The following is a 14035-nucleotide window of genomic DNA, read 5'->3' on the forward strand; positions in this document are numbered from 1 at the left end:
AGTATCATAACACGAGTGCATGTCATAAATAATCAGCTGGTATTCTTTCAAAAAAATATTCAGCTGGTATTTAAAAGCATTCAATGTTATTTTTTGAATGCTGATGGCTCTGCTCGACACAGGGATAGCTGTCCCTGTAGTGAGGATAGTGGGTGGTTTCTGGGTCACACAAGGAGGAAGTGATTTCCTGCCATAGACCAGCAACTGGTTTTTGTCTTCTCGGTTTCAAGGCTTTCGGCGATCTCTCTTGTTTCTGGGCCATTCAAAGAGGGCAGCAGAAAGAAGGTGAGCGAGGGGATATTCAAATCTCGGAAGAGATGTGTAAATCCCGTCACCCTTTTAAGAAACTGGACTGATTCTAAGATGAAAAATCGGGACTGCTATTGCAAAGTTCCGATTCAAGAATAATTTGGCATGGCAAATGTTCACAAAGTTCAGAAGGACTTTGGGGAAAGATTGGAAGTACTACAATGTATAAATCACATGCTTTATGAAGGCATTGGTGAAACTCAATTACATCGCTTTACTCGTTTCCTCCCTTTTCTACAGGGTTATTTTCGAAAACATCCATATTATGACAAATATAGTCCCATCACTGTTTAGCTAAGCCCTGTCTATGGGCTTACTAGGAAGGAGCCTTCTGTTTAAGTTATGTTTGGAAGTGGCTTCCCTCAGAAACACGACATGAGAATGTTAACTCGTTTACGTGAAGCTTTGGGTTTCAGCTTCTGAGAAAGTGCTTTTGGGTTTCAGCATCTAAAGAATCTTTGGGTTCAGCATCTAAGATAGTGCTTCGGGGCTACTTTTTTTTTTTTTTTTTTAGATTCTTTTAGGAACATAACAGAGAACATGACCTTGGATAGAATATAATGAAATGGAAGAAAATGATCCATGTAAATAACCCAACTAGTTTTAGGTAATTTGAGCCGGGTAGATCCACGTATGACCTATCTGTTGGGTTGAGAGACCCCTCCTACATGTAGCCCCGCTTTTGTGGGTTGACAGTACATGTGGATTTTTAATAGGGGAATGATATCCAACCTTCCCCCCCCCCCCCACACCGACGGATAAAATCCCCCCTCTGATGTTATTAAAGGCAAAGAAAAATGCTAAGGAGGGGATTTTATCCGTTGGGGGGGGGGGGGGGGGGAGATATCATTTCCCTTTTAATATCATAGAGAAGCCCCTCTTTTGGGTTGACCGTACATGTGAGTTGGGTTTTGAACTTATACCATGTGAAACAATTAATTACTCACAAGCTTAAGCAGTAGGGTGGTGTTATTTAATCATTTATACTTCAACATGCTCCTCAAACAGCGTAATTGGGCTTCATTGGCCTTCTCTTTATCACCTTCTCCGGCTCGACCATATAGATCAACCATTTTGTTTGGCTTAAACCCGTAAACCTTCTTCATGGCATCAAAATGGGTTGACCGTCATTGAAAGAGGCATGATTTGGTCTTATTTCATGCGTCTCAATTTGAGAGAACAGATGTATTGCATCCTTACAGTGCCCATTAATGGCGAGCCCTCTGATCATTGCACTCCAAGCCAAAACATTCTTCCCATTCATGTTATGAAACACCTCAAGTGCTTTCTAAACACACCCACACTTCAAATACATGTCTACAGCGTCACTTAAACAGCTCTAAATCCTCCTTGAAAAACTATTCTGGGCATACCCATCAATCTGTGACACCACATCTTTCTCAGGCATTTTATCAAACGCCCCATGCGATCTCTAAACATCCACATTTCAAATAACTACCAAACATTATATTCAATTAAGCATCATCAAATATATCGAAAACCAACCTGGCAGAGCCAATTTACCCACTAGAGGAATACATCTGAACAAGAAAGTTCAATACAGACAGCAGATGTGACCTACTGAATTTGAAAATGTGGGTATGGATCACTTTTTCTAGTGAAGGAGAAGAGAATTCAGAACAGTTCATGAGAAGGAGAATAATGATGTGGGAATCGAAAAAGGGAATAATCTAGAATGTAGATGTAGAAGAGGCGGCATAGTGGAGGAATCCAAGGAGGATTTTGTTTCTATGGGCGGGAATGGAGGGAGAGATGTTGCAAAGATGGGAAGAGTGGTGAAGAATGTAGGGAGTTTTAACCGGGAAGAACTCACCCCTAAAAGCTAGCCTTTAGAGGGAGGGTGCCCATTCCCTTTATAACCCATACACATCCACCATGAGATAACTACACTGGAGTTTCCGAGATCTTCCTCGAGGAAAATTTCCGCCCTCGGAGGCAAACCGGAGTTACCACTCCCTGAGCTCTGCTGCCATTTGTAGGGAATTTAACTGGGTAGACCTCACCCCCAAAAGCTAGCCTATAGAGGAGGGTGCCCATTCCCTTATTACCCATCTACATACGCTCATTCTTTCCGATGTGGGATCTTGCTTTTGCGTGGAACCCCAACAAAGAAGAAGACGATGGCGGTTAAGAACTAACAAGAAGAGTTCCTATAACAGACATTTGAATTTTTTAGCGGGAATAAGGAAACATATGACTATATGAGATGGGGCTATTAACGGGCTGGACCAAGTAAGGGGTAGACAACTGCGCCTGGTGGTGTGGGCCCGGATACAAGCCCAAATGACGATGTCTATGCTCTTAGTCCAAGGCACATGTGTCTTCATTGACCGTTGATTCGGTGGGCCGTTGTCCACCATCAAGCAATTTTGTAGGTTTTGGATCCACACTGAATGGAGATCCTATCCTCTAGACCATGGCCCACAAAGAATCAATGGTGGATCATCCAATCAAGATCGAATCAACCACAACCAAGCAGAGTATTGATGGCCCACCAGATAAGCCATAACTGGTTTCACCTTCGATTGATCTGAACCGTCCAATTGATAGTCCTTGCTTTGGATATCTTATGGCCAAAAAATCATCCCAATCATCCATATTTGATGATAAAGCAGTTAGGACTGCATCATTGCCATTGTTTTTGGGCTTTAAAAGAGATGCAAAGCAAGCCTATCAAGTGAACGGTTCTGATCAATAAGTTGTGGGACCCACCATGCCATAGTGGGTTCGGCCCACTGTATTAGAATGAGGTGGCGATTTGTCCAAGCATTCTGCATTCAGTTACACATCATTCGCATTCAATGTTGGTTTTCTGTTAGTGAGAGAGAGAGAGAGAGAGAGAGAGAGGAAAATGAATGAGCAAGAGGAGATTGTTGGTGGAGTAGAGGAAAAGGAAAGGGAGAGATCTTTGGGTGAAGAAATGGAGGAAGGAGAGATCGTTGAGGATTCTTCTAAGGTGGTTTTGAGGAACCCTCAAACAGTGCATCATTTAGAGAATTCATGGACATTCTGGTTCGACAACCCATCTGCCAAATCCAGGCAGGTCGCATGGGGGAGCTCTATCAGACCCATCTACACATTTGGCACTGTCGAGGAATTCTGGGGGTATTATTCTCTTTTCTTTCTTTCTATCTATCCATTTTTTTTGTTCTTTTTTGCCTTTCTTCTTCAGTTATGTAAGAATCCATCCGAACTGATGAGATCAGGATCAAAGGGAATCATAGAGAGAATGATAGGAGTCCTTTGAAGTGATATCTGAATGCAAGGTCTATCTAGGATACTGTTCTTTATCAAGATAGGAAACAGGAAAAGAACCCTTGTTCTATAAACTGTTAAAGACAATGTAGATAGATTTTGGATTATATAAATAAAACAACGAAATAAAGCCACAACCCAGAAGTAATCAAATCCTAAACAATAGAAAGAATCAGAAAATAAAAAAGGAATGGACTTATCGAAGTCTAGTCACGGATCTAAATCCATAACTAGCCTAGAAGTAAGCTAGCTGGGAAAATCACAATGTACTTCTCTTGGATCTGTGGGATCGGCATAACAGCAATGGGCAGTATCAATCCATAACTAGCCTCAACAAGGTCATCATCTACTGGTATCACATCGAGCGCAATGGAATCAACAATAAAGTCATCTGCTAGAATCACATCCGGCATAGTGATATCAGACGGGCAATCCTCCTGATCAATCTGCATAACAAGTCCCTCTGTGTCAGCACAAATCTCGACAATCTGCTCAACTGGCTCAAAGATAGGGAAATCCTCCATAATATACTCTCGATCATCTGTCTCAAGTAATGGCTCATCAAGCAAGGCACTCGCATCTGACTCATGGTGGTGCTCGGTCGACTCTGTCAATGGATCAGCCTCATGCAGCTCTGCCAAAATATCTGTCTCGACTGTAGAAGTGGCAAAATCTCTCTCTAGATGCTCAGCAATCGGTGCGGCAGAAATCTCAGAAGCATCATGTGCAACGATGTTGATATCAGCAATCAACTGAGTCTCTAACTCTGGATCGTCCATCTCAAAACTTGAATATGAATCTGATGGAATCAAAGGCTCAACGTCGATGATCTCATCAATATTAGCATCATGCTCCGTAAGAATATCGGTAACATTAGGTAAGACGGATGAAGTAGTGAAGCGGCTCTGCAAATATGACTCGCGCATGCGGCGCTCGAAATATCAGTTTTTAGATGCAATTTCAGCGTCTCATGCACGACGTGCTGCTGCTTGTCGTTCACGACGAGCTGCTTCTTCTCGTCGAGTGGTTTTTTCACTCATCAATCTTTGGTCATACGCTGCTCGCTCACGTTTCAATCTCTGTTGATTTTGATAGTGGTATATAAACTCATAACGAACATCCTCCCATCGACGAAATGGAGGCTCCTAAAGAATCTCACCTATCAGCAGTTAAGAAGATCTTCAAGTACTTAAGAGGAACCCAAAGTCTAGGACTGTGGTATGAAAGATCATCTTCCTTCACTCTCATCGGATATTCAGATGCAGACTTTGCTGGATGTAGAGTAGATAGGAAAAGCACTAGTGGGACTTGCCAATTCTTGGGTAAATCACTTGTTTCATGGTTTAGCAAGAAGCAAAATTCAGTAGCTCTGTCCACAACAGAAGCAGAATATGTGGCAGCTGGAGCTTGCTATGCTCAAGTCCTATGGATGAAAAGCACATTGATGGACTATGCAATCAAAATGGAAAATATTCTCATCCAATGTGACAATACTAGTGCTATATGCTTAACAAAGAACCCCATACAACACTCAAGAACAAAACACATTGAGATTAGGCACCACTTCATCAGAGATCACTCACAAAAAGGGGATATTTGCTTAAAATATATCAACACTGAAGATCAATTAGCGGATATCTTTACAAAACCCCTTAGTGATGATAGAATTTGTTATATCCGAAGTGCCTTAAACATTTGGAGTGCGGATCAAATTAAAGAAATTGCCAAATAAATACTTTGTGCCTTTAACCAGCTTATTTATATAGTATTTATATATATAATCTTTGTTTGGTAGTATCTGCATGAATGAGATGTCAAACTTTTAATCTTAAAAATCACTCAATTGATATTCTTAGCCTTCTTAGTTTTTCTAAGTTGGAGAGGTATCTTCACTTTAATTAAAATACCTAACATCTTGACATATGTCAACATCTCAATCATGAACAGGTATATGTGCATTACTTGGTTAAATATTTTTATACCATAAGCATTGATTTAGGGGGAGTTATCTACTCCTAAATTTTTTTTTACACCCTTTCTGTCGATGACAAAAGGGGGAGAAGGTTTGAAATTGATTATCTATTCAAATTTACTATATGCACCTCATGCTTATAACTTGTATCATGTATATGTGTGCATATATTGAGGGGGAGTTCTAGTATTCAATTGCCTACTATGTCACTCCACACACACCTCATAATCAATTTTGTTTGTCATCATCAAAAAGGGGGAGATTGTAAGCCCAAGGGTCTACTCTCCTATCTTGTTTTGATGATTCTAAACATAATTGATTGTGTTTTTGAATACTAATCAATTTGCTTTGAAGTGTTGTGTTTGCGATAGGATTGATCAACGAAGAAATTCCATCTCGACTTGGCTTCGCGGCACACTGTATCCATAACTTTGTGAATTATGATTTGATGATCATAACCACAGTACTTATGGTATGCATTAAGTGTCTGGATCCAATCGAGACACGCATTCTTAACATCTTCATAGGGATATGTGCAGTCATCATAACCATAGAAATATGGAACCTGTGGTGCAGAAGAATATCGAGGATCATATCTATCAAAATATGGAGCATCTAGAAGAGCCATAGGGATCGGCGTCAAAAACTGAAATCAACCGTCTGATTTGTTTGTCATGTCGAAAGAAACACAACGTCTATCGCGGATCTGAAATCGGATGAGTGAAAGCTGATGATCGGAAGAATGGATGCGATCAACGGCTGAGATGACTCTTGAAACTATGCTGAAAATTACTGTCCGCTGCTGAAAATAGGCTAGATACGCTATAAAAGTTGTCACGAACAACTTTTGTGTTGAAGTCGAGGGCCAATTTCAAGCAAAAATAGCTCGAATGAAGAGAGAGAGAGAGAAACTAAGTGGCAAAGAGGAGAGAAAAAAGAAAAGTCTATTTCTCTTTTTCTGATATTTTTCTGTCTTTTTTTTGTGGGGGGAGGTGCCTAAAGATAAAGAGAGGGTTGGTAAATAGGTATTTGGTAATGGAAGGTGTGTGCAAGGGAGAATGGGGGATGGGTAAAAGTACTTTTTGTTTCTGAAAAGTCACTCACGTGCTAACTTTGGAATTCTCCTCGCAAGTAATTTCTTCAGAGTAACTTTGATTCAAAAAGTAACTTCCTAAGAGCGAGTGGAACTTCCCTATTTTCCAAGCAAAAGTAACTTCTCTCTCCAAAAATAACTTTTTTTTTCTCTAGAAAGGTTACTTTTTCAAAAAGGTCTTCACTTATTCTATAAGCAACTTCCTTTTTTTTTCCTAATCAACTACAAATTGAAAGTTATCATGTGACTGCCACATGCAACTTACCATGCTACCGTGACCTTGTTGGGTTTTATACGGCACTAGGAAAGTGGGTCAAATCAATGAAAGAATGGGTATAAAAGGGATTGTAATGTTTGAAGTTAAAAAAAAATAAGAGGGGGTTGTACTGGAAATAAGAGGGGGAATGGAAAGTTACCATTTCTTTTATAAGGCAAATTACCATTACCATATTGTGCTCATTGAATAAGAGAAAGTCACCTTTATGTCTCCAACGACTGTCATCAGCTTTCAATAATTGGGGCCCACTGTGGCTTGTTGAGAAGGAAAACTTTGCCTATTACTAAAGTAACTTCACTTGCCTTTTTTCGTTGGTAAAGATTACTATTTTGCTTCTCTCCTTCCTGGGTACACGAACACTTCTCTGAGTTCCTTGCAATGCACGACCCAGGTGGGTGCTGGAAACAATGGCAGGTTAGGCTTGAGGGTTCTAGAAGGGACTATACACGTCCTAAAGAGTGCTGGTCAATGAGATTTCTGAGTGCTTGTGGCAGGGAGATAGGGGGAAACAAAAGGCTGAAATCAAGGCTAACGACTGAGTGGTGTTGGGATCTAAGGGAATATGGACTTGGCAGTATGAGTTGGGTTTTGTGGACTGACTTAATAAGGATGGGATTTTTGCAAAGAGTTCAGTAGGGTATGAGTTGGGTCTAATGGCAAACTGGGATGAGGATGATTGATTCAACTGGTTGATAAGAAAAGGCAGCAAGGAGGTGGTGGAAAGAGAGGTGGCTGGAGGTTGAAGATGATCGAGTTGACTGGGTGAGTCAACCCAGTAGAAAAAGAACACTTTCTTCTCATTTTTCCTGGAAAACACGAAAATCTTTGGCTCCGATTTCGCTGAGATTCTTGGATCTTAAGCTTTGATACCAAATTGATGTACGAAAGGGGATAGAATTAGAAGAATAGGTGAAGAAGAGACGAAAATAACCTTAAGAAGGGACGAATTTAGGGAGAGGTAGAAGAAGAAGAGAAGAATAGACGAATTTAGGGAGATAAGAGAAGAAATCATAAGAGTGATTAAGAAAACCAGAATTAGAGGGAAAAGAATCTTTATTCAATATCAATGAAAGTTAACAATAAAGCTCTAAAGAGGCCTATATATAGGCAAATAAATAACCTAATAGTTAGAAACCTACTAAAATAAGAATTCTTAAAAATAACATGGAAAATAAAATCCTAGAAACTAATAACATGGAAATAAAAATATTAGAAACTACATAATGCGGAAATAAATCATAATATATGCATCAGTATGTCTTAGGATACAACAACTCCACTCGAAGGATGTGCACTCAAACCACCCCCGGAGCCTTGACCAAATTGGGAAGATGGAAAAACTTGAAAAATATGAATATAGCTATGCATATTTATAGGAATTGAAGAGGAACATTGAAGAGACACTTCTCTTCAATTTAAAATATGTGACTTTTTGCATAAAATAAATAAATAAGTTGGAATTCATAAATGACTTTTATTCTTAAATTAAAGAAAAAAGTCAACATAACCCAGTCCCCCTAGTCCTTCTAATGGGTATTCCCTCTTCCAACAAAATAAATTTCTTCTCAAACTTAATTCCTTGCCATCACATTACATTTTAGCATCTTAGTGTAAATCCCAAATCCATCTCCTAAGAAAGGTGTTATATCTTTACGTTTGTTGACACAAAGCGAAAGCCAAACGGTGGATCCGGGAAATATCCCTTCTTGTAATTCAGTCTACTATCCATTTCTTCTTGAATGAGGTTGTTAGGTACCTTACCAGTACGCCAAAAGTTCTAGAGCCGATAGAACGCATTAGGCAAGGCCCTTTAAACCTGTCCCAGACCAGGCTGGGTCCACACAATCCCATACCTAGGCGGGCCGCCCCACTCAGAACCGTAACATACCACAATGCTTCTGCATCCGCCCTCCTCGGCGACCCACTTTGTGATAGCTTTCACTCTGGCCTTTTTTCCAGGTTGCCCTTTTCACATGTTGCTCCTTCTGTGACTCGAGCATAGGATGTGGTGGCTGTTCATACCAAATGTTACGTACCTTACCAATGCACCAATTGCTCTTGAGCTGATGGAATGCGTTAGGCAAGTCCCTTTAAACCTGTCCCATACCCATACCAGGCTGGGTCCCTCCTAGTCCCGTACCTAGGCGGGCTGCCCCACTCAAGACCGTAACAAAGGCCTCCTACACAACCCCCGCTCCTGCATAAAAGAATTCTTACCCAGTTATGTCCCATAACATCTCCTCATAGCATCAGCCGGCAATATTGATACGCCCAGAAGAAATTTTCTAGAGATAAAGGTTTAGATTCTATAGTGGTTCTGTTTAGAGATCTTGTAATGCCATATTTTCTTATTGGACAAAAAAAGGAATGATCTGAATGGAATTACTGAGATGGTTGGTTATAAGAATTTCTGGTCAGGTGCTGAAATGGAGTTAATGTTGCTGCAACTTTTATTTTATACTCCAGACTGCCAATAATAGCCCTACTCAAAAATGTGTTCTCAACCAAATGAGAAACAGTGGCTTCCAACATGATTTGCAAGATCTAATGATTTCGTTATTGCCTCTTTCTTACATATGTTGATGTTGTAGTTTTTCATGGCAGTTTTCCGTAGGCTTTTTCTTGTGGTCATTGTTTCAATTATCTCACCTGTCCGGAGAATGATTGATTCGGTATATGCTCAAAAACTCCTAAGATGGTGCCTGTCAACTGTTTTACCATGTCTTTGAGGGATATGATTTGTCTGATTGATCAACTTGCAGAGAGAAGGTTCACTGTAGAGATTATTTTTGTGCTACGTGGGTCAAAGGTAGTTTAAGAAACAGTTCATATTTTCTGTTTGTGTATTTTATTAAACGGAAAGAGATTCCAGAAAGCAAGACTCCAAATAAGATGATATCAGCGATTCGGCACTGCCTGTCACCTCAAAACCTAAAGTTAAATTTTGATGGCTTCTCTTTTGAAACCCGGGGATGGGCGGGGGTTGGCAGAGTTTTTAGAGATGAGAGGGGGACATGTTATTATTGTTCTCGAGTCAAATCGGCGTGACAAAACTCAAAGGAGGCAGAGCTAGGGCCATTCTCACATTGTTATGGATTTTTAAGCAAACTTTAGGTGGTCAGTTATGGATTGAAGGCGACTAAAAAATATAATTAGATGGGGCACACAAAGGTCCAAATGCCCGTGGAGATTGTCAAATGTCTTTAATGATGTAGTGGATATATGAGTGTGTTTTACAGTATATATTTAGAGAAACTTATGATGTAGTTGACACCTTGGGTGAAAGAGCAATTAGAGATAGCATTGTAGTGGGGAAATCTCTCCACCTGCTGTAACTGTATGTACATTTCTTTTATTTTTGGAATGAAAGCTTGAGTGTGGCGTAAATCTTCAATCATGTAAATTGGTAGCGAGTATACATATGTATGTCTTCCAATGCAGCTGTATTGTATACTGGTTCTGCACAAAGTCCTTTTTTCTCAATTATAGGATATTTACCCTCATTTGTTGCTGAAAACTTACTATAGATGTTCGTTTATCATCAGCCTGTACAATAATATACATCATCCAAGCAAGTTGCCTGTGGGTGCGGACTTCCATTGTTTTAAATGCAAAATTCAGCCAAAATGGGAGGACCCTGTCTGTACTAATGGAGGAAAGTGGACAATAAGTTGTGCCAGAGGGAAGGCCGATACATGGTGGTTATATACAGTATGTGTCTGATTTAGGAACTTAATGAATTATTCTTTCAACATTTGAATACTGAATACTGATATATATTATTCACTTAACATTGCTCATATTTTTCTGTATCGGTAATTTGTAGTTGTTAGCAATGATTGGTGAGCAATTCGAGTATGGTGATGAAATTTGTGGAGCAGTTGTTAATGTGCGAGGAAAGCAGGAAAAAATAGCTATATGGACAAAAGATGCTTCAAATGAAGCTGCTCAGGTGAACTCTTCTTGTCCAATGTATCATATTTCTACATGATATTTCTCTAAGATAAATTAGTGGCCAATGTAGATTGAAAGGGTTTCTATGCAACAATTTTCTTTATCATTCAAAAAAAGCTATATTGACAAAAGATGCTTCAAATGAAGCTGCTCAGGTAAATTCTTCTTGTCCAATGTATCATATTTCTCTATGACATTCTCTAGGATAAATTAGTGGCCAATGTAGATTGAAAGGGTTTAAAAGGGCGGGCCAGTGCATGAGGCTCCAGCCATCGCGGGGTCTGGGGAGGGCTAGATGTACGCAGCCTTACCCCTGCTTTACAGAGAGGCTGTTTCCTTGTAACAATTTTCTACATTGGGTTTCTATGTAACAATTTTCTTCATCATTCAAACAAGAATGTATCAATTTTCTTTTCATTTGGTATCATATAATGAGGAGGACACATCAAGCAAGGGGAAATAAGTTTACAAGCCTTTCACAAAACCAGCGGAAAGTATATTCACACAAAAAATAAGAAAAAACTAGAAGTGAGATAAATGCCTCTAAACTGATGGAATTACTTTTGGAATGTGTAGAACCTTAGGAAGAAAGACATTATTTTTTTAAAACATGAATGTGTGATTACGAACAACTGGATCATGTTAAACCACTAGCCCTATAAATCATAGTTTCAAAACTCCTTCGTATCATCGTTGACTTCCCTGAGTCAACTCAATTTTGCCTTGGCCATGTTCTTGTCCAAGTCCGCATTTTGCCCGACAAAGTCAATCAAAAGTTCAAAACTCTTTCGACTCTCCCAATTTATGACCACGTCAAACAAGTAATCGACCGCGTCGGGCCAAGTCGACTAGGATTTTCTTTATCTGCGTTTTGACCTGCATCCGCATTTTGAAATAGTTCTATACATTAATCAATGGCTAAACAACCCTTAGACACTTGCTAATTACTGACATGATTCTTACATAACTGTCTGTATGAAAAAAAATGTCTGTACTGAGAACGATCTTCCAGAAGCTGATACATCTATAGCCATAATGCTTATCTTCCCTATGCTGTTAAATAGACCCAATTAAATGCATTCTAATTTTTCATCCCACACAAAGTTGAAGCCATCTGTAAACCATTTTAGAAATTGCCATCTTCTACCCACTAGTACCCTACGGTTCATTCATTTTCACAGTTTAACCGATTGAAAAATGGGAACTATATACCCAGCCATGGGCTCTTTAAGGCTTATTTTCACTCAAATTTTGGCCATTTTTCTGCTGTCCTGTTTGAAATGGTTACCTTCATTCTAATTCCAAGACCTTTCTACAATAAACCCATATTTAAAATGTGAGTTTCGTATATTTACAGATGAGCATTGGGAGGCAGTGGAAGGAATTCCTGGATTACAGTGAAACTATTGGATTCATATTTCATGTAAATGTTCTGGTTTGCTCATCGTGATGCTTGAACTGTGTTTTGTGAGTTGTGGATACAATGTGGTTCTTATCCATTTTTTTTATTTCAGGATGATGCAAAAAAGCATGATAGATTCGCCAAGAACCGCTATTCAGTATAATATTGTGAAACCTGACATTTGGCAAAGACAGAATTGAGGAGAAAGGTTAAAAATTATGCTACCCAATGCAAAATAATTTAATACATATCCTAGATTGTGTATATTTCTTGGATTTTTAGTTAGTTGCTCTTTTGCTTGATGGTACTAAACTCAGCTGATTAATACAGTTTTTCATGTACCTCTTTGTACTAAACCGCTTTTCTTTTTCACCTTTGATCTGTTGTGTTGCATCTGATGTAAATTCAGAACATTCAACAATGGATGGCTGTTGTTTCAAAGTCTCTTTTGCCAATTTTGTTGATTTGAGTTGCAAAAAAAAAATTCATTAAAAGGCAATAAAAAATTTCTACTGATATTGGCACGACCATGTTTTAATAACTGCAGAAACTCAGCTTGTCTTTTATTATTTAAACAGCTGTCAAATGTTATTGCAGTTCCCAAAAAACTCTCATAAGCTAATTAGAAATGAGAGACAAGCTGAGTTTGTGCAATTATTAAAACATGGTAGTGCCAATATTAGTAGAGCCTATAAAAGTTATTGCAATATTTCACAAAAAAGTTAATAAAATAAAAGTAAAACCCATCATCTTCTACTATGATAAGCTGGGATGAAAAGAGGAGGGTTTTTTCGATTTTTTTGAAAATCACGTGAGAATTACACATCACGTTTTTTCACTTTTTTTGAACAAATGCCCCTGTTCAACTCATAATAATTTGGGATGAAAAGAGGAGGGTTTTTTCGATTTTTTTTAAAATCACGTGAGAATTACACGTCACATTTTTTGACTTTTTTGAACAAATGCCCCCATTCAACTCGTATAATTTCGATCCCCCCCCCCCGCTCCTTTATGCTTTTAACAAAGGCACCAATTGAATCATATAATTTCAATCCTACCCCCACCTTTATGCTTTTAACAAAGGCACCCATTAAAGCCGTATAATTTCGATCTTACCCCCTCCTTTATGGTTTTTTAATTAAAAAACTATAGCGTGATCTTGACCATCCGATTTAAGATAAGAGGAATTATGGAAACATCTATAGATTAGAGGGCTAGGATCGGCCTATGGAAATGATTTTTGGGGCACAACCTATTTATGTTGTGTTCCATCACATGGACGGTTTGGATCAACCTATGACGTGGTCCGTACCATTCTTTGTCGGCCCGTGCATCGCACAGGTTTTTTACTAGTATCTACTATAATAAGCTAGATGGAAAAGAAGAGAATTTTTTGATTTTTTTGAAAAATATATGAGAATTACACATCACTTTTTTTAACAAATGCACCCATTCAACTCACATATTTTCAATCCTACCCCCGCCTTTATGCTTTTAACAAAGGCATCCATTAAAGCCATATAATTTCAATCTTACCCCCCCTCCTTTATGGTTTTTTAATAAAAAATCTATAGGGTGATCTTAACCATCCGATTTAAGAGGAATTATGGAAACATCTATAGATTGGAGGGCTATGATCAGCCTATGGAAATGATTTTTGGGGCACAACCTATTTATGTTGTGTTCCATCACATGGACGGTTTGGATCAACCTATGACGTGGTCCGTACAGTTCTTTGTCGGCCCGTGCATC

General features: G+C 39.0%; 1 protein-coding gene across 3 annotated transcripts; it reads left to right on the top strand.

The window, feature by feature from the left end:
- Positions 1 to 3121: 3121 nt before the first annotated feature.
- LOC143854453 (eukaryotic translation initiation factor 4E-1-like) lies at positions 3122 to 12639 on the top strand. Of its 3 annotated transcripts, XR_013237523.1 has the most exons (6): positions 3122 to 3435; positions 10473 to 10638; positions 10754 to 10879; positions 10952 to 11036; positions 12239 to 12304; positions 12396 to 12639. XR_013237523.1 is itself a non-coding variant. In XM_077364438.1 (5 exons), the coding sequence occupies exons 1-5, from the start codon at positions 3182 to 3184 to the stop codon at positions 12444 to 12446; spliced, it is 663 nt and encodes a 220-aa protein (XP_077220553.1). In that variant the 5' UTR covers positions 3122 to 3181; the 3' UTR covers positions 12447 to 12639. The 3 variants fall into 3 exon arrangements, 2 of the variants coding, with proteins under 2 accessions (XP_077220553.1, XP_077220554.1); XM_077364438.1 differs by lacking the exon at positions 10952 to 11036; XM_077364439.1 differs by lacking the exons at positions 10952 to 11036; positions 12239 to 12304.
- The last annotated feature ends 1396 nt before the right edge of the window (positions 12640 to 14035 follow it).

This window comes from Tasmannia lanceolata, unplaced genomic scaffold, assembly GCF_043159265.1.
Source record: "Tasmannia lanceolata isolate RefF3 unplaced genomic scaffold, GAP_Taslan_0.1 ptg000020l, whole genome shotgun sequence".
NCBI classification, from domain to species: domain Eukaryota; kingdom Viridiplantae; phylum Streptophyta; class Magnoliopsida; order Canellales; family Winteraceae; genus Tasmannia; species Tasmannia lanceolata.